The sequence below is a fragment of the Haliaeetus leucocephalus genome, unplaced genomic scaffold, assembly GCF_000737465.1.
Source record: "Haliaeetus leucocephalus isolate CR32 unplaced genomic scaffold, Haliaeetus_leucocephalus-4.0 Scaffold195, whole genome shotgun sequence".
Classification (NCBI taxonomy): Eukaryota; Metazoa; Chordata; class Aves; order Accipitriformes; family Accipitridae; genus Haliaeetus; species Haliaeetus leucocephalus.
In genome coordinates, this window is record NW_010972631.1 from 3,703,881 (window position 1) to 3,723,663 (window position 19,783).

The following is a 19,783-nucleotide window of genomic DNA, read 5'->3' on the forward strand; positions in this document are numbered from 1 at the left end:
TCCTCCAGGAGTAAAATAAATCATGGATCATTTAAAAATAAAAAGTAACTAACAATAAATGCAGTCCAAAAAAATTACCTTGAAGTTGTAAGGTCTATCTCCCACTACTGCTAGGGCTAACTACTCACCCAATACCAAGGGTCATTTTCAATTCTCTAGTGTTCTGAATAAGTTATGCTAAGAGGATTAACTTTTGTTGCTTTTGAACACTGAGAATTGGAAACTTGCACAAGACTAGATAATTTGTTTTCTCATCAAATTAGAGCAAATTAAAAGCTTCTGCGTGGACTAAACATCATAATTCATATTGAGTTTGCATGTACAGAAGTTACAAGTTAACTTCAAAGTTAACACATCAAGTTAAAAAGCAGAAGGGCAGAGATCACAACATGAGAATAGCCAAACCTATCAGAGAAACTCTTACATATGACTCTTGTTCAAGCTTGACGAAAATCATTAACAAAGACTGACTAAATACTGCTACTGATTTAAGAAGCGGAGTACATTTAGGAGTTTGCCAATTCATCTCTCTCATGTTAATAACTTACCTGGCTCATGTGGAAAGGAAAACAAAAAAGGATAAGGTCCAACGTGCTTCTCTGTACTAAAACACTGGTATCTTGCACTGATGTGCTTACTGCTTCCACCTGAAGTAATGGCAGACCCCCAAAATAGTTATTTACTGTATTATTTTAAGAGAACACTCACAAAATAAGATTAGTGTTTATAAATAGTGATATGTATGCAAGGAAGTTATTTTAAAGTTTTGAATAATGAAACAAGATAAAACACGAAAATAAAGTTTCACCACTGAGGAAACATATAACCAAGAGATTCCCTGAACTATACAAAATTAAGCCTTTGCTTTTTTATATTACCAATGAATATCTTAAGTTTAAAAGACAAAATAATACTCTGTATTATTTTTCAAAAAATACAACAACAAAATTCAACCACTTTTAACTGAAGTGTGTCATGAATGGAAAGGTTTATACAAAACATAAGCAGTTCTGAAACATTAACTCAGTTTTGCAACACTTTCATCATGCACAAAAACATTAGCTTAACTGGAGCTATAAGAAATAAATGTGCATTTTTATCTCTTCAAAGGCTATGTACAAAGACAGAGAAGACATCTAACCCCCCCAAAGTATATTGTTATATAAATAAGTAACATCAAGGTCTTAATTGTTCCAAGAAAACATTACCATTAATTCAATGTCACTGCCAATTATGTAGAGTTGATCCTCCATTGAAAGCTTCCTGTTCAAATGGGAGAGGACATAGGTGATCCCAGGTAAGCGAACTGCAGGGCTTGTGAGGAGGCTACCCCAGAGAGCACTGTAGAACGCCGACTGATCCACAGCCAAGGCAACCTTCTCCAGCAGCGTGTTCGTTCTGCAGTAGAATCAAGTCAGCTGAATTAGGGCACGTATCACAGCCCTTGCCCCTGCCCCCAATTTTAATAAATATAAAAATAAGTTGTTACAGGAAGGTAAAAACTTTCTTTTGAGAAGCCAAGAGAAGCCCAAATTATACACTGAATCTTATAATGCAGCCTGAACAGAGTCATCCAACTAGCAAGCCTGTGGGCCAGCCTGGCTTGCAAAATGCTTCTGCCTGCCCACAGCTTCTCTTTATGCACTCCTTATGTTCAAAGAGCCAAATAACATCCTCATCTGCTACTTAAAGCCAAGTGTTGCTACAGACAGAGGTTTCAGAGAGACAGCAGGAAAGCACAGCTACTGAAGAAAATGAAGCAATGGCTTCTGCCCTCTCATTCCTTGCACTGAGCACTTCTGGCAATAACAGGGCATAAAAATACCACAATTCTTTGAGCAAAAGCAATCCCTCACCCCATCCTCATTTCTGCCCACGCACGTGGCAGCACCTCTACACCCTATGGCAGGCCCCAGGAGGCAAGCTGAGTAGCCTTTTTTCCCCTGTTGTAGTGATGCCAACTACACTGTGCCTATCTACCTACGCAGACATAGAAAAAGATGTTAAATTGCTCTTCACATAAAAGTTGTGAAAATTCTAGCTTCTGAAGTTGGAAATATCGAGAATATGTAAGTGTGTGAACAATTCCAAGAACTCAAAGCCTTGGAGTGTAACTTCATCCTTTAATATGTTAAGATTTTACTCCAGGACCCCAGCCAAGGTAACTCAAAGAGGGCTTTGGCTTGCTGGATAAGAAGAGCTGTTACCTCCCAGGCTACTCTGCTAGAAATAAGAGTAATAACCTATAAAGATATGTAAGAGACAGCAATAATCCACCTAAGTGGTTTAATAACAATTTAGATATCATGAGTAAATCTGAATGATTGAAGCTTTGTTTGTTATGTTAAATTCAGTTAAGGTATGTATTTTAGGCCAGGAATAATATGGCAGTACTACCTTAGAGAAGTCCCACGGAAAAGAAGCAAGCAGCATGTTCCTAACATGTTACGTATCTCAATCCATAACAAGAATCATAGAATCGTTTAGGTTGGAAAAAACCCTTAAGATCATCGAGTCCAACCGTTAACCTAACACTACCAAGTCCACCACTAAACCATGTCCCTAAGCACCACATCTACACGTCTTTTAAATACCTCCAGGGATGGTGACTCCAGCACTTCCCTGAGCAGCCTGTTCCAATGCTTGACAGCCCTTTCGGTGAAGAAATTTTTTCTAATATCCAATCTAAACCTCCCCTGGTGCAACTTGAGGCCGTTTCCTCTTGTCCTATCACCTGTTACTTGGGAGAAGAGACTGACATACAACACTAAGTCTACCTAATGTCAATTCTCTTTCGATAACAGGAACAACTAACAGTTAAGTTATTGTAATTAACATTAAGAATCTTCTACCATACTATTCCATTACAATTAATATGACGGGATGAAATTCAGTACCACCCATCTTAAAAAAAAAAAATCCACATACAAGTATTTAATGAAAAGTTGCAGCAAAAAAACCCCAAACAAATCAAACATATCACCTTATTAACATATCTATTCTTACCTTTCATAATACTCTGACCCCTCCTCCAACCCAGGCAGAATCCCAGTTAACAGTCCTTGCAGTCCTGGCTTCAATGTTTTCCCCAAAGGGAGGTAATAAATCTCATACAGACTCAATAACGTTGGCTTGACAGACATAGCAGCATTAGCAAGGAGTGGAAATAGTCCAGAACTGTGAAAAATAAAATTTATCTTTTTTTTAGGAAGCTTCTCACGTGAGACAATTTAATTTATATCTCAAGATTGTTACAGACATGTCTGGTGCAGTTATAAGCATCAGGTCTTTATCTTACAATTTTGCACAGGCATAGACCACCACACAATATAACTGCCTTCCAGATTGACAGGTTGGTATGTCAAGATTAACATTATGAGCTTTATTAGTATTGTGATAGCAAGCACTGAAAGCCCCGAGATGACTGTGTCTTTCACCAATAAAACAAATATGATAAACCAGAAGCATCTCTGCAAGACAAAACATTCATTTTGCCCATGTTGAACCACATCACGATGGAACATCACAAAGTATTTAAAAATACATTGTCTTTGCACTTAAGAAAAAACAAAAAGAGATGAGAACATTTGAGGAAATTCATAGAAATACTTTCCTGTAAGAAAAGAAAAATACTTCACCAAGTAACATAAAGATAAATTTTGAGATATTTATACTGTGAAGTAGCAACAAAGTATAAATCTACGTCAGAAATTCAGTCTGAAAACAGATTCTCAAACTAGCAGTGAACCCACTGTTCATGATGTAGCATTTAAAGGATTGAAAACATTGGAAGTACGTTTTGAGTTTACTATGAATGTAAGTTCATGAAAGTTACAAATGTGATCAGCTAAGAAGTTACCTACATACTAAAACCACTTTTGCTATTGCTACTAAATATCATAAATTATTACAATCAGTACCAATAATCAAAGGCATGTGAACACAATTGCAATTTTCAAAATCACTGAGGATTCAGGTCAGAAGACCCCTGACACATGAAGAAAGAAATTGAAAGAACAATAAAAAAAGGTAAGTTCAAGACAAGGGTCTTAAAATATACACACAAAAATCTACTAATTAAAAAAAAAAAAATCTTTGTGGATACAATGTTATCCATGTTACAGGGGGGGAAAACAAAATCTTTCCAAAGTACAAAAATGTAAAAATTATTTTTGCTTTTATCTGTCCAGCAGAACTATTGTTTTGTCCTTGCCAATTGGTTTCTTTTTTCTGCAGAAAACGTCTTTTTGTTCAATAACCACCACACTACCCCACAGTCTTTTTCTGTAAGGCTACTACTCATCCTTCAAGCTTTCATGTTCAGACACTGTCATTCTGCTTTCATGAAAAATACTGGAATCTTTGATAATGCCTCAATGTGAGTATCAGTCTTCCCCCAAGCATCAGTAACAATGGCTTTAGTTACATTACACAAGGTAGCATTTTCCACTGTCTTAGAACTTACTGTTAACAAGATATTGCAGCTACTGAATCACTGCACAAGCAAGAAGAGCAAGCTATGAGTTCACAGAATCTTTAAAAACATGTGGAAACACAGAATTGAGACACTCCCCTCCTCCCCTCACCAAATGTAACTATATATAAACATCCTGACAATGCAAGACAGAATAGCTGATATTAAGGCATGCAATTTATCCCCAAGCATTAATATACACCTTTGCCACCTAAACATAATTCTATTTTATTCCAGGATTTCTCAAACTAGTGAAATTTTAATCTCCAGGGATAGCTAAAGATTAAGAACCACGTGTGAATGTGTGTATACACATATGCACACATGCCGCTATGCATTATATAATAAATAGCTTAATGTCTTGCCCATCCCACCCAACCAAAAAACTATTGGAAGTTTAGGAATCAGTATATTTTCACTACACTTACTTTTCAAGGTTATCCTAGAGACTGACAGCAAGAAAAATTTTGTACTTGCCCCATGTTCTAACAAAATGGACAATCTTTCTGTTCTGTTGATTTGATTGCTTGGAAGAGAAGGTTTCTTGCAATAAACTATACTTAAATTCTTTTCCATACCACTTCAATTACAACAGAAGAATGTAATGTGAATAAATGGAAATAAGCATTAACACTTCAATTACTGTACATACATGCACAAAACTTGGTTTATTTCAATGAAGAAATAATAAATTCCAGGTTTTCTAACGCTAAAGTTGGTTCCTAACAAAAGCTTAGGTGATCTGTTTATCTTCTGATATACAATATTCAGGAGAAGAGTACTACACAAGCACCAGTAACATGAGGGACAGAAATTGACTGATTCTTGCTATACAACAAAGCAATATTATTAATACAAAAAGCAGGAAACCAAAAGCATCTCAACTATGCATTTGGAATGGAGTTGTTTAAACTACTGTACCTGTAGAGGAAAAGATCTTTGGCCAAACGCTTGGGTCCAATGATTTTGAAAATGATCTCATATGTTTCAAGTGCCTTCCGATGAACCCCTCCCGGCAAAGCTGGATGAAGACATTGCGCTAAGCGTTTGCCTATAGTCAGCTTTTTCGGTACTACCTGGTACTTGGCGTTGTTCTGTAGCACCTGATAAATCAACACATTAAGAGAAACAGCACAAAACAAGTTAAACATCAAATGCACATTTTATAAATGAGTTCCTGAACATGGTTAGTAAGTCACAACACATACCTAGGTTACAACAGAAGAAAAATAATAGTTTTAAGATGTACTGTGGAGCTTTTTCTTTGCAACGTCTTTCACTTGTAAGCTTGCTATAGATGGAACTGCCAAGGCATTTAAAACTTGAAATGGCCTCCTTACTTATTTTACTTATCCTTTTGAGGACAAAAATTACTACCTCCATTTGTTAAAAATCAATTACCAGCAGCTCAAAGAGGACTATTAAACTGTGGGTGGTGACTCTGGGATAACTTTAAGAAACCATCATAGAGTGAGACAACATACAAAACTTTACCAATGCCTGAAACTGTATAATTACTTCAGGACTGGAACACAGAGTTGCATTTACATCTTAATATTTTTCTTTCCCAACATCATAGCCTTCGCTTTATATTCACATTTAGGAGGAACTGTTACAATCAAAAAAATGAAAGAAATGGGAGTTTATACAAAGAAATTATGCCACTGGCATTGCCAACTGTACTGTCATTCTTGATTTTCCGCAAGGTTTAAAGGGTAGAATGCAAATGCTTCAGACCAGTAATTTTCTGTGCCAAATTTTGCAAAGCTTCATATTGGCAAAATGTGTGTCTGTGTAAAGGGTACTTTATGACCCTGACTGGAGATTCCTAGAAACACATAAGACTGATTAGAACAAGATTTTTAGGGATATCAGGATCTGCATTCATTTGTAAACTGCTATTAAAGATCATGATGATATTGCACATTCAACTTAACTGTTAACATGAGTCAGAATGATAACATTCTCTGGTCAATGAATGATTTGAGCCCCATTTTATAATTCATGCTTCATAAAATATTGCTGATATTTATACTTGCTACTATTTTTCACACTATTTCAATAACATTGAATGACATTAGAAGTAAATGTTAGTAACAAAAAAGACATTGCATTTGTTTCCACTAGAAATGTAAATACCTTTTCCCTTTCCTTACAATTACAAAAGGTTAAACTGTAAGTCTTAGAAAGGCATTTGCTTGCTCCTTGCACACACCCAGCATTTGGCTCAGATTGCTAAAATACTTGCAAGAATATTAGACTGCTAGAACTTTGCACTGCCGTATTTTTACAGCAGTACCCTTTGTCAGTTCCTGAATCTTATTCAAGAGCACTGTCCTGGTTTTGGCTGGGATAAAGTTAATTTTCCTTCTGGTAGCTGGTATAGTGTTATGTTTTGGATTTAGTATGAGAAGAATGTTGATAACACACTGATGTTTTCAGTTGTTGCTAAGTAGTGTTTATACCAAGTCAAGGATTCAGCTTCTCATGCCCAGCCAGCAAGAAGGCTGGAGGGGCACAAGGAGTTGGGAGGGGACACAGCCAGGACAGCTGACCCAAACTGGCCAAAGGGATATTCCATACCATGTGACATCACGCTTGGTATATAAACTGGGGGGAGAGTTGGCCAGGGGAGGCAGATCACTGCTCAGGAACTAACTGGGCATCGGTCAGAGAGTGATGAGCAATTGCACTGCGCATCACTTTTTTGTATATTCCAATTTTATTATTATTGTACTTTTATTATTATCATTATAATTTTCTTCCTTTCAGTCCTATCAAACTCCTTTATCCCATGTCCTTTATCTCAACCCACAAGTTTTACTTTTTCCCCAGTTCTCTCCCCCATCCCACTGCGGGGCAGGGGGGAGCAAGCGAGTGGCTGTGTAAGTGAGTGGCTGCATGGTGCTTAGTTGCTAGCTGGGGTTAAAGCACGACAAGCACCTGCCAGGCATACCTTGTTTAGCTTTCCAAGTGCCGATATTAAATCTGCCCATTCACTGGAATATTCAAAGTTCTTCAGTGCTTTGTCAACAGCTGCTACATAGTTTCTATACTTGGAATCAGTCAGTAGCTCCAGCTCTTCCGTGTTCATCCTCCCACGGTGTCCCCACTAGAGACTAGCTTGCAATTCATGTACAGACATTACCTGTTCAAAATAAAAAATAAAAAACCCTGGAACCATTGTTTCCAGAGTTATATTATTAAAACAATTTTGTATAAAGAGCACTACATTTTCCTCAAAGGCATTACAAGTATCAATCTGAAATCAGTTTACAGCAAATCCTAAACAAAAGCTAACATATTGCACACAAGTATTTAACACGTGTCCAAAAGAGTGTATCTGTAATCGAGTTCTATTAAAAAAAAAACCAAAAACCAACAACAAAAAAATGACAAAACAACCCTTCCAAAACCAAACAAAACCCCCTAGAAAATTAATGCCCTGCCCCTCCCCAAAAGTACTGTTTATTCTAAACAATGCAACAGAGGGATTTTTTTGTTTTCTTTTTTTCCTCCTCTGGGTCCATCACCAGAAAAACCCACCTTTCCACAAATCAGCCCTTCTGAAAACAGAAGACACCAATCTTTCTAAATCACTTCCAGGCAGAAGACAAGAATGAAGGACACATACAATAGTCACACACTATTCAGGAGTATTTTCATGCATCAACACTTCCTTTTACAAGACTTGGTATGTTAATTTAGCGATGCAACTCTCCATTGTTTTTGTATTATCATCATCCACGCACAACAAAAGTATATGTTTACTAGTGTTCTGAAATCAGAGGCTTTTGCAATTTGCTCTACATATATTTTCATCACATGGTAGTCTACACCAAGTAATTAAGATAGTCTAGTTCCAGAAACACTACCTTATACTTTTATAGGTCAGACACTATTTATTTCATGAAATTCCATCACTACTAAAAAGAAATATGTTTTTAAAGCTACTTTAACCCCAAGCAATTACAACTCATAATTGGAAATCCTACTGTACCGTGTCTGTGAAAAAGGCAGCTTTTGTGCCCCTTTTAATTGGGGTCTTTTGGGAGTTCTGATACTCAGCTTCAGAAGAGACTTCACACCCAGCAGATGCTGGTCTCTTCTGTCTTGATTAAAGGAAAACAGGAAGAAAATTGGGTGCAGAAGTGCAGGCTGAAGCATGGTAGACCAAAAAACCCAAACAAACCATGGAACAGCTATAAACAAGCTGTATTCATCAGACTGTCTACCAGGTATGATAAATAGAGTCACACTGAAAACAGCAGCTTCAGTGAGCCCTTTCAAAACAATTGGAGAACATGCCTTGTTGTTGGCCCCTATTCCCAGTGAGCAGCAATATGACAAAATAGCAGGACTGTTTGAAATGAAAAATGCCTATGAAATAATAGAGCAGAAGATTTAGCAGAAATAAGAAGTGACCTTCTGATTTGTGGTGGTTGTACAGTTGATGGAGATAATAAAACCACTTATCTTAAAATTCTGCTCAGCAAAAAGTTTAACCGTTTTTAGACCAATCACAGAAGACTTTCAATTCAACTTGTATTACTTCATGTAATAAACATTTCAGTTGTGCAAGATGTACCAAAAACATGAACACTGCCTTTTATCATATATGATCGATTTAAAACGTTTTATATGGACACATAAAAAACTATTTGATTTGTACTATATCCATCCCTCCCTTCAAATAGCGTTCTCCCCAAAATGGCTATGAAGCTGCTATTTAATAACTTTATCAACAGTTCTCATAAGGAGTCACCATTGACTGAACAACATAAAACCCTAGGACTGATTACCCAGTATTTTCAGCTATCTAAAGGCCAACTCCTTGCCGTGTTCTTGAAACAAACCCCAAACCTACAAACTATTAGTACTGTTTTACCTTTTCAGCACTCAAAAAGGTAAACTGAAGAAAACTGTACTCCGACATCTCCAAATTAAGACAGCAGCAAATCAGGCTCTAAATTTCACGATCACAATCTGGTCAAGTTTATCACAAAGTACTCTGGCAGATTTTTGCTCCCTCCTTTTTGTTCCTTTAATTAGCAGGTGGTTCTGAAGATAAATTGATAAGAATCCAGCTTTAATCCTTCCAAACTTCATTTTTGTTAGTGCTAGAAGAACATTAAAAAAGTGTTGCTTTAGTCAGAGCAATAGAAATTTAAGTACACCACCACTCTGGGTTGCAGAGACGGACCTTCGAGAACTCTCTCACCCCTAACCTTTCATGCATAGGCACGTGTACGGTGCCAGACAAGTCTCTCTTCTGCTGTCATCACATTTACCTTTTCTTCTATAGAACAACCAAAATTCTGCATTAATCATTTCTTTATCCTTATTACTATCTTTCACCTCATATTGCTCATCTCCTGGTTTCTCAGCATTGCAAGGAAAGTTGCAAGAAAGGAGAAAAACAAGAAAAGAATGGACAAAAAGAAGAAAAAGAGCTGGGATAGCAGGAGTGAATAAAAAGGCCAAGAATTACAAACCTTTTGCACTCTTGATTCTGATGGCAAGCTAGTAATGACAGATTGTCTCCAAGGCAAAACAGAAATGCAAACCATTACTTAAAACCCACATTCTGGGTGCCAAATTGATAGATTTCACAATATCCCACTGGCATAAAGCACTTGGATCTCACTTTTTATTTAAAAAAAATATTTCATGCGGTTTCATTCTATAATAACCATCTTTCTTTGGATTAAGTCCAGAAAAAGATCAGGTTTGCTTTGAAAAAGCTGTAGAATGTCAACAGATTTCTCAGAGACAGTTGCACAACCACCAATGTCTGATCTCCAAAAGTAAAATGAAGCATTCACACTAAAAAAGAAGAAAGGACCAACATACAAAAGCAGCACAATTCTCATTTTTCCAGGCACAAAGGATAGAGAAAGAACTTGACACAGCGAATAATGCTTTCTGAGTGAACAAAGCATTAGCATCCTTTTTTAATCTAACTAAAGCATAAATGCAACCACCTATGGCTGAGCGGAAAACAGGGCTCTCTTCCTCAAGTGCTTGAAAAACCTGAAAGCTGAGTGTGGACTGATTCAGGATTATCAAAGGTTAAACAAAACCAGCAGGAACACAGGATTAAACAGGTAGGGTTTTTTTGGACTTACTAACTGATCAGAATATTCCCTTCCTTATAAAAAACAAAAAACATTAACAACTTTGACTGAATAACCTATACTTTTAGACAAGTCTATCGCACACCAGCTGATACTAATGAACTTACTCTAATAATGTAATTGATATTTATATTTATCCATATGTTATCAGTGAATTTAATCATTATGCAGTTTTGCACAAAGAAGCAAAAACATATTCTGTTTTCTTATTACTCTGTGGTTATGGTCTCATTTTTCTTTCTTAAAAAAAAGGTTTTGTATAGTTTGAGGTTACAAGGAGAGAAAGAATTTCTTGCATATTTTTTCCCACAATGAAGAGTCTCTATTTTAAACAATATATCTTCCAAACCGTATCAGTAGCCATAATAAGCCAGGGATGCAGAGAAGATAATATGTAAATATTATGTATTATTTTTTATAAACCTGGCACTATTTTTATTCTAAGATAACTGAAACTACAGGAATGCCCATTTTTATTAGCTCTCATACATAAAAATATACTTGTCCTACAAGGTTTACTTTTTATTTAGCCTGAAGATATTCTAAAATATAGTTTTTAATCTTTTCTTGTTTCTATCATGTATTCTTACTGATACTTTTCTGTTCTCTTCATCTGTCATAAAACTGCAGATTTAACAACATTTAATTTTATGGCACTGATATTTCAATACAATGTTAAAGCTTAGTAATGTCTCCTTATAAGTATCACACCCTTATTCTTTCATGGTTTACTACTTTGAAAAATGAAATAAATAATAAAATTTGATAGATCAAAATCATGGGAAAACAGCAGTTTCTGCCACACGACCAAACAGCCTAAAGGATAAACCATTTATCTTGCCATTCCGCAATCACCATTTAACATGATGGCCAACTTTCCTTGGAATGTTATTTATTTATCTTTTTAAACAAAGTTATGAAGAGCACCATCCTTTGCTTCTGTTGTTTTTTTCCCCTTTTGGCATACTTAATGAGATGAGACAAGCTTCTCAGATTAAAGGTTCAGCCACTCTCATGAGCCTGGACATAGGTAATCATTGACCTCTTACATGACCATGCCTCTTTTTAATGGAGGACAAAAAGCAAATGGGGGTGCCTGAGCAGAAGGCTTATTATTAGTGAGGAAGAAACTACTTAAGAAGCACTATACACTTTCAAGTTATTTCATAAAACCATATTTAAATCATAAGTGAATGCAGAAGTAGATCTTGACACTTACTACCTTCCACTTCACCTTCTCATGGGGATTAAAAAACAGACACCACACAATTCTGGATATACATGGATGCCTGTAGAGTCTTCGAGTATGACAAGGAAAGCAGTTACCTGGGGCTGTGGTTCTCCTTTTGCTGGGGGTTGTGTATAGTGTGTTCACAGAGCAGCCTTCAATTCCCTTCATCAATGAGGTGGTACTAGTTTTCCTACGAGTCACATTAAGATGATACTGCTGCAGCTGTGTTTTCCACAGCAAATGCTCATCTTTCACAACTCACGTGCCTAAGAGCCTTCAGTCTCACATCAATACAAACTATTAACCTGCTTAACAGGCTCTACATGGTTTTCACTGAAGCTAAAGAAACTCAATTGAGAAGAACAACAGCTTCATCAACACTTATTCAATAAAAGCAGCTTTCCTCTAGATTGTCTCAGTATAATCACAAAGTTAAAAGATTTCCCAACAATTCATAAGCTCTCTCCAGTATCTATCCTACTCCGAAGCTCCTCCTTGGGTTTGATTTGCTACTGTTCCACTCACATTTTTCAAGCCTCACAGAATTGCTCCATTTGTCTGCTTCACACCAATCTGCAATACTGAAGTGGTCGCTTTCTGGTACAGGTCAAGGGGCCGATAGCTGTGGAGCACAAATCTGCGTACATCATGTCACTTCCAAGATTTCTCAAGATTTGTCCCAAGTATTGTAAGAACCTGAGCTCACAAACTTGCTCCCTTTGAATTCCTCAGAGTTTCAGCTTTGCAAGATTTCAAGGCTTTTCTAAAATTGTTTCCTGTTTCAAGCGTGGCTTTGGGACATACAGTAGAAGAACTAATAGATAATTAAAAAGCAGATGAGAAAAATTTCACAGTACTGAGCTATTGCTTTTTAAGCTGTGTACAGTGCCCACATACCAAGCTGGTAACTGCAGAAACACATTTTTATTTGAATAGACTTAATACAAACACAGATTCGAATAAATGGAAAACAGAAGCCTTGTCATTTGGTAATTTATTATGCTTTGCTTCCCCTCAGAAACATCTAAAAGCATGAATAGCAAAATAAATACTACAAATCCCAGGCTAGTCTCTTAAGATAAAAAATAAAATGTTGGAAATACATATATTCTTCTATCACCAAAGATAAAGATTTTCCAATTACAGCTAATTACTCTATTTCTGAATCTTTCTACAGAGTCCTCTTATTTCAGAGTTTTTCAAAAAGGCATCTCTAATGTCTTCTGAAGAATAAGAACCACTTGAGCTTGTTATTTTGGCCAACTGCTATTCCGTACAGTAATGAAAGAGGAAAAAAAAAATTACCCAAATAAACAAAACAAAAACACACCCAGACTGTATAACTAACTATAATTAGCCATGAACTCATTAGTATCCTGCAACAGTATAGAGCACTTAATATTATTTAATATTGTGATTAATAACTTCCCAGTATACTTTTCTACACAGCCAAAATTCACAAGCAGAAACAGCTTATTATGTTTTTCCACAGAAAAAAATGACAGGTTTAGGTGTTCAAATTTCTTTCCATGATAAAATTAAATTAAATCAGCATAACAATATGTACATTACCCATACTAGCAACTTCTAAATCATCACAAAATGTTTGCCTGAGAGTGATTCTCATTCGAACAAGAACTAAATGAGAGAAAACCTATGGCTTGTACTACAGAGGTTAGATTAAGCACCCAACTGGATGCTCTCCCCATGGCTTCAGAATCTACAAAATATGTTTATTATTTATTATGTTTATTACTACACACAAAAAAAGTCAGTAAAAAGAAATTAAGTACACTTTTCTTCTTTTGCATATACAGGATGTCACAGAAGAAAGATGACTGGAATAAAACTGTAAGTCTACCACTGAGCATAGTCTGATGGAAATACATAACATATGTAAAATGTTCTTTCTGCTATTGCTGTTTCACGGTATTCCAAAGTCTGACTTACACCAGGCATGAGTTCATGAAGAGGAACAAGTAAAAGCTTTAAAATTCTTAAGAAACATACAACAATCCTTCTCAGTAATTAACTTCTCTATTTACTGTTTAAGAAAAAATATTTATAATTATGAACAATTTCTAAGAGAATGTATTTGCTTTAGAAGATAATTTTTCAGAAGTAAAAAAGTATCAAATCTGTCTACGTGTTTACTGGAGAGGAGAAGAAAGTGACCAAAGACTTCTCACTCTTGTTGGTAAATACACATCTCTTCCAATCACCTCTTGTAAACAGTTTATGGTGACATTTTAATCCCTCTACTCACTTCTATTTTATTACAGCTTTTCAACATATAATAGGTGAACTAAAAAACATTTGATATACTAGACTAAACTTTTGATTTTGATTCGAGACCCACCAACAGAAGAACACTACTGATTCCTTTTCTTCCAGCCCTTGTGTACTGTGCCTGCATACTACTCAGGACTGTCTTACTGTTTGTGGCAAAGTACAAGAGAAAAAGCAGCTCTGTTCACTACAGGGATCTCCAAGCACTACCGTAATAAAACAATAAAAGGTTTCTTCTGTTAAAATAATATTTGACTTAATGTCAAATAATTATTTTAATAGTTAAAAATTAATTCAAGACATCTGAATAAAGCAAACTACATATTAGCAAATGAAAGCATTATAGTGGCATACAACAGATGCTCAAGTGACAATGTGATACTCAGTATAACAGACACCATCTTTTCTAGAGTTAAGTCCTCTTGCACTACATGAATTCTGGAATCTTTCTTACACTAAAGTTTCTACTTTTAAAATATAGTCTTCGTGAAATCAAATCAAACATTTGGATTTCACAGATCTGAACTTATGTCACTCAGTAAATGAAAGATGACGATTTGCATCTTTGTTATAACTCATATCAACCATTAACTGAAAATATTTTCTTCTTCCTAAAATAACAGTTTCTCATGTTTTCTCCTTTCTAGCAACAAATGATTCCTGAGTTATATACCTACTATATTATAACTTAATCAGCATGCATTTTACATTTAAAAAAAAATAAAAAAAAAATCAACAAAACTCCAGATATCCATGCTTCTTATTTTAAATTATGCAAAATATCTAACATGTCTTACTAAAAAACAGATGGCAATTCAAGTCAGAATAACACAACAGAGAAAAAGGGGAAAATGCTTCCTTGAATTTGTGGTTATCCTTCAATGCTCACTTACAAGTACTTTTCTTGTGCCCTTCTTCCCTTTGTTGACCACTGTATTTGAACAACCAATATTTCAACCTAGATCTAGAACTGGTCACTATTTCCTTCTTATTCAATTACACATTTTAGGGAAAGAAAAACAAAAAGACCACCTAGCATTTAACCTGCACTCTTCTGACATGTTTTCAGAGGGTTTACTCCTTAAACTTCATTTCATCTCAGCTCACAGAGTTACCATCTTTATACCCAATTTAAATTAGACCAGCAATGCATCCAAAGAAATTTAAGCAATCTGGTTAAAGGCCTTTTTTTAAAAAAAAAATCTTCATTTCAGTCTCCAGGCTGACATCCCAACAATCCCAGATGAAGAATGTAACATTTAAGGTTTGGGGTTTTTTTTTTGTAATATATAAAATGTAACCTCCTGGAGTCAACCAGCCACTTTGACAATGCCAAGCTAAACAGAAACAAAAAATTCTTACTCAGAAATTAAGTATAACATTGTATATAGCGCATCACCTACTGTTCCCTGGACCAAAACAGACTGTTGCCACGCTGAAAAAGGTTGGCTTGTGCCCTCAGTTAGTAGGGCCTTTTTCAGCTATCCACAGTCAAACCTGCAACATCATGCAGTTAGTGGTTTCCCCACCTTCATAAAAAGATCCTGAGATGGCATATTAGAAATAAGGCTATTTGGACCACTCCAAACAGAATACCGAAGGTATTTATCTGACATAGCTAAATCCATGGTAAACACACAAGTATTGGTGGGTTGGAAAAAACATTAGCAAAGAGAAAACGAGCATGTTCTGGTGTGAGAGCAACTGCACCCTCCCTGTGGCTCCCATACTACCTGTCAGCACCGTGAGCTTTGTGCTTTTCCTCTCCCACAGTGGAACTGCCCAGCTCTCACACGCACTGACTAGGCTTTGGGGCTATTGCCATCTCTGTTGAGCAATGACTGATAAGTAAGTACATGATTTCAAATAGTTACCCTCTCTCCAGGTGTCTGAGCACAGCAACAAGACAAGCTTCCTAACATAAACTGCAATTTATTTTCACTTTTACATGTTTCAGCCTCATACCTTCAAATGGTCACTATACCCTCTCTGAAAAGAACTCCTTTCTAACTAGCTAGCTCTCCTCTTCCCATCTTTTCCAAGCATTTACGGATGGAAGGCTTATCTTTAGGTATTCTTTTTCTTTCTTGCTTATTTTTTACTCTCAGCAAACTAGTAAAACCAATTAATATAGTAATACAGTTAAAATAAAGAAATAAACAAATAAACAACAACAAAAAACCATAGCAAATGTAACAATGAAAAACAACTCAAACAAGTATGACTACATTTAAACCTAGATTTGTACTACACTTTGTTTTAAAGAAGAGTTTGCCAACTTCCAGATACTTTTCAGCTTGGCAGACAAACAAAGGACTTGCATGAGTTTCACTGTCTTACGTTACACTTGCAGCACTCTCCTCTACTGAGGGAGAAGCCTTGCTTCCAGGGTAACACTGTGCCTTCACATTGTGACATCTTTTTAAATATTCTGATAGACAGTTTAACACAGAATCTACCAATTTCACAAAAAAAAATAAAATTAAAAAACGGTGGCCTAATAATTTATTCATTCTTTGCCCACAATAACTTTAAAATTGAACATTTAGACAAACCTTTTATTTGTCCATACCCATCATTCTAATAATATGTAGCTTCAGGCAAATTTAACATTCTGTCTCCAACAACCCTGATACTTCTTTTCACAAAAACACGTCAGAAGTTCTCATATCCTTATAATTGCTTTACTCGGGTAACCTTTTAATACAATGCATTTGGGCAAGACTTTGTCCAGCTTCCTTTTTTATTATACCCTGAGGTCCTAAGATATTACTAATTTGTTAATTTCAAATTTTGACTCATTTTTAATTCTGAAATAGTGTCATATGCCATACATATACCTACACATTATCTAGGTTGTGGTTATATTTTGCAATGCATCTGATTTCGCATATTCTGCAGATGGATTTCAAGGAATTTGTAAAGTAGAATCCTTTCCTGACTGTTCTGAAAATGGTGGCTGGACCAAAATTTTTTTGCTCTCCTTATCCGCAGAAGCCAGCCAGAAAAGACATTAATATAAGGTTAAATTCCCTTTGCTTTTTGCAAATGATACTAGAAACCAAATTAGGCAAAGCACTGTTCCTTGGCTTTACATAATGTTTTTATTTTTATACTGAAGTATAAGTTTCTGATAAAACTAGTGATGCGTTGACTAGTGAAATCATTTACTGAGTGTCTTTGGTGCTTTCTCCTCATTTCTTGTTTCAGTTATTGGGGAAAAATGGTTGATCCTGCAGTGTCTCTTCTCCCCAGGCTCTCAGAGGGAAACACATCGCGTACTGTTTCTATTTATCATTCAACTTCTTTTCAGCTACAAGTCAGGGCAACATGATTATTAATCTGGAAGACAATTTATGTGCATACAAATTACTTTCATTTTTCTATTTCATGCTTTAGCAGGTATCATTTAGTTTAGCCTCTTTTCTATCTCCTATTTTTCTCAACAATTTCCAGAACAGGTTTTTTTACAACATACTTCATACCTCTTCTTGGTTCTTTTCTGCACACTTCACATTTAATATAACACAGCTCCACCAAAGTAAAAAAGAAAAAAAATAGTAGTATGCATTTTCAGTCAGCCCAGGCTAAGCAGTCATTCCCAGCTAAGCAAGAAGACACTAAAGGTGACTAGAGTTACTGCTGTCCATGAGAACTATGCTAGCAATGAACACATGGAAGCGTCCTCCCCTTATTCAAATGGAGAACAATGGCAAAAGAACACAGGCTGAGCCCATTTACACCAGACAGACTGCATTCTTACCTGTGTAGCTTGCTGTGCGTGTGATGAGTATTTCTAGTGGTCAGTGTACCATGCCAGTATTTTTACACAAGAAAAGTGCTACCAGTATAAACATGGCCTAACTTGTGAGCACAACCATACACTTGAATGCGCAGCCACTCCACTAATGGAAGACATAGGATAACTTGTCTTTGCAAGATGCTGTTTAAACATCTACCGTCAGAGCTGCTACCACCAAGCTGGGAAAGTAAGACTTTCAGTAAGTTAGAAATGCAGTTACTCCTTCCCCATCTCTCATTTACAGGCTGCTTAGTTTCCAAAAGCGCCTACTCTCATTTCAATTTAAAAAAAAACAGGAATGATATTGTTGACATTCCACCTGTTTCCAAACTGACATTCGTCCACATGACATTCATCCACGTTATATTAAAAATGACTGTACATTTTGGATAATCACAATATTTAGACATCACACTAGTATTAGACCTGCAAAAGGTCTACTGCATATCAGCCTGTTTTTGAAAAGTTACCAATATTACAAACAAAAAAATAAGCAAATCTGACAGTCAGGCCAGCATAAACATTTAACACAGACAGGCAAAGGCTTGGCAACAAAATGAAAGACTATGATCTTCAACCTTGTATTTTGCCCCCTTATTTCCTGCAAGCACCTAGCCCATTACTATTTAGATAGAGTCTTCCCACCACTTCACGCTCCTATAGCTGGAATTCCGGTATCACATTATGGAGTTAACCTGAGAACCATAACACATTCTCTGTTAGTGCATACAGAAAGAAGATCCAGGAGTGCAAGGCTTCTTGCTAATCAGCAATGAAAATACAAGGGTTGAGTCACCCAGAACAAGCTCATCAAAACCTGCACCCCATATCCAGCATATTTTAGGATACTTAAAGAGACAAATTATTTAGGTGGGCTTTTCTGGCTGTTATTATTACAGGTATGCAAATGTTATTTCTAAAAAACATTTAGCCCCAGAACCTGTCACATATTTATGCTTTTCAAGTGGGCATCACAAGATTTAAGGCCATCCCTGCATCAACAGATGAAATTTAACCCTGCACTGCACAAACTATGGACAGCCGTATGCCCCACGTCTCCTTCCTTCCAAACATCACACGCAACAACACAAGCAGCCGAGCCGCCCAGCCAGGAATCTGCCCCAAAAGAGGCCCGCAGCCCTTACACGCTCAAGGTCAAAGCAGGACGGCTCTGGCAGCCCATCGCCGAGCTTGTTTCCAGAGGGGAGGAGGTCCCCTGAGGAAGCCCCTCCACCAAGGGCGAAACCAGGCCCGGCCAGCAGCGCCCGTGCCGGTGCCGGGGCGGGGGGAGGAAGGCTCTGCAGCCTCGGAACCCACCCGGGCCCGCTTTCCGCTACGGGAGACGGCACCGGGGAGCCGGAGGGGCAGACCACGGAGCGGCGGTCGGGCGAGCGACAGGTGCCACGGGTTAATTAACGCGGAGCAATTCGGAGGCTAACCGCTCTCCACAGGCTCCTCGGCACCTGCTCCCCGACCGCAGGCCAAGCTCAGGCCCGGCCCGGCCCGGCCCTCGCCCTCCCCAACGGTGCCCGCGGCCCGGCCCGGTGAGGGGAGAAGAGGAGAAGGAGGAGGAGGAGGAGGAGGAGGAGAGGGCCGGCTCGGCTCCAGGGGCGGACCCCGGTCGTCTGCGGCGCCCTCCCCAACACAGGCGCGGCGACGGGGAGGGAGGAGGGGAGCGGCCGCCGGTGGGGCCCGCAGCCTACCCGCGCCGGGAAGAGGAGGAGGAGGAGGAGGAGGAGGAAGGAGAGGAGGGGAGGGGGCGAGCGGCGTTACCTGAGCGACCCGAGCCGGAAGAGCCCGACGGCCACCAGCAGCCCCGCGCCGCCCTGACAGCTCCCGGCATGCACCGC

The 19,783-nt window shown here is 37.6% G+C and overlaps 1 protein-coding gene across 2 annotated transcripts in view; it reads right to left on the reverse strand.

The window, feature by feature from the left end:
- The window catches only part of DOPEY1 (dopey family member 1), a 69,949-nt gene extending 50,166 nt beyond the window's left edge, over positions 1-19,783 (reverse strand). Inside the window, exons 1-6 of one of the 2 annotated variants that reach the window (XM_010565745.1) lie at positions 17,617-19,422; positions 7,431-7,622; positions 5,396-5,577; positions 3,007-3,177; positions 1,209-1,398; positions 549-647 (exon numbers count right to left, since the gene is read on the reverse strand). In XM_010565745.1, coding sequence (XP_010564047.1) covers positions 549-647; positions 1,209-1,398; positions 3,007-3,177; positions 5,396-5,577; positions 7,431-7,568 — 780 coding nt within the window. In that variant the 5' untranslated portion in view covers positions 7,569-7,622; positions 17,617-19,422. Of the gene's footprint in view, positions 1-548; positions 648-1,208; positions 1,399-3,006; positions 3,178-5,395; positions 5,578-7,430; positions 7,623-17,616; positions 19,423-19,706 lie in introns of those variants that run through there. The other variant, XM_010565746.1, reaches the window with a different exon arrangement.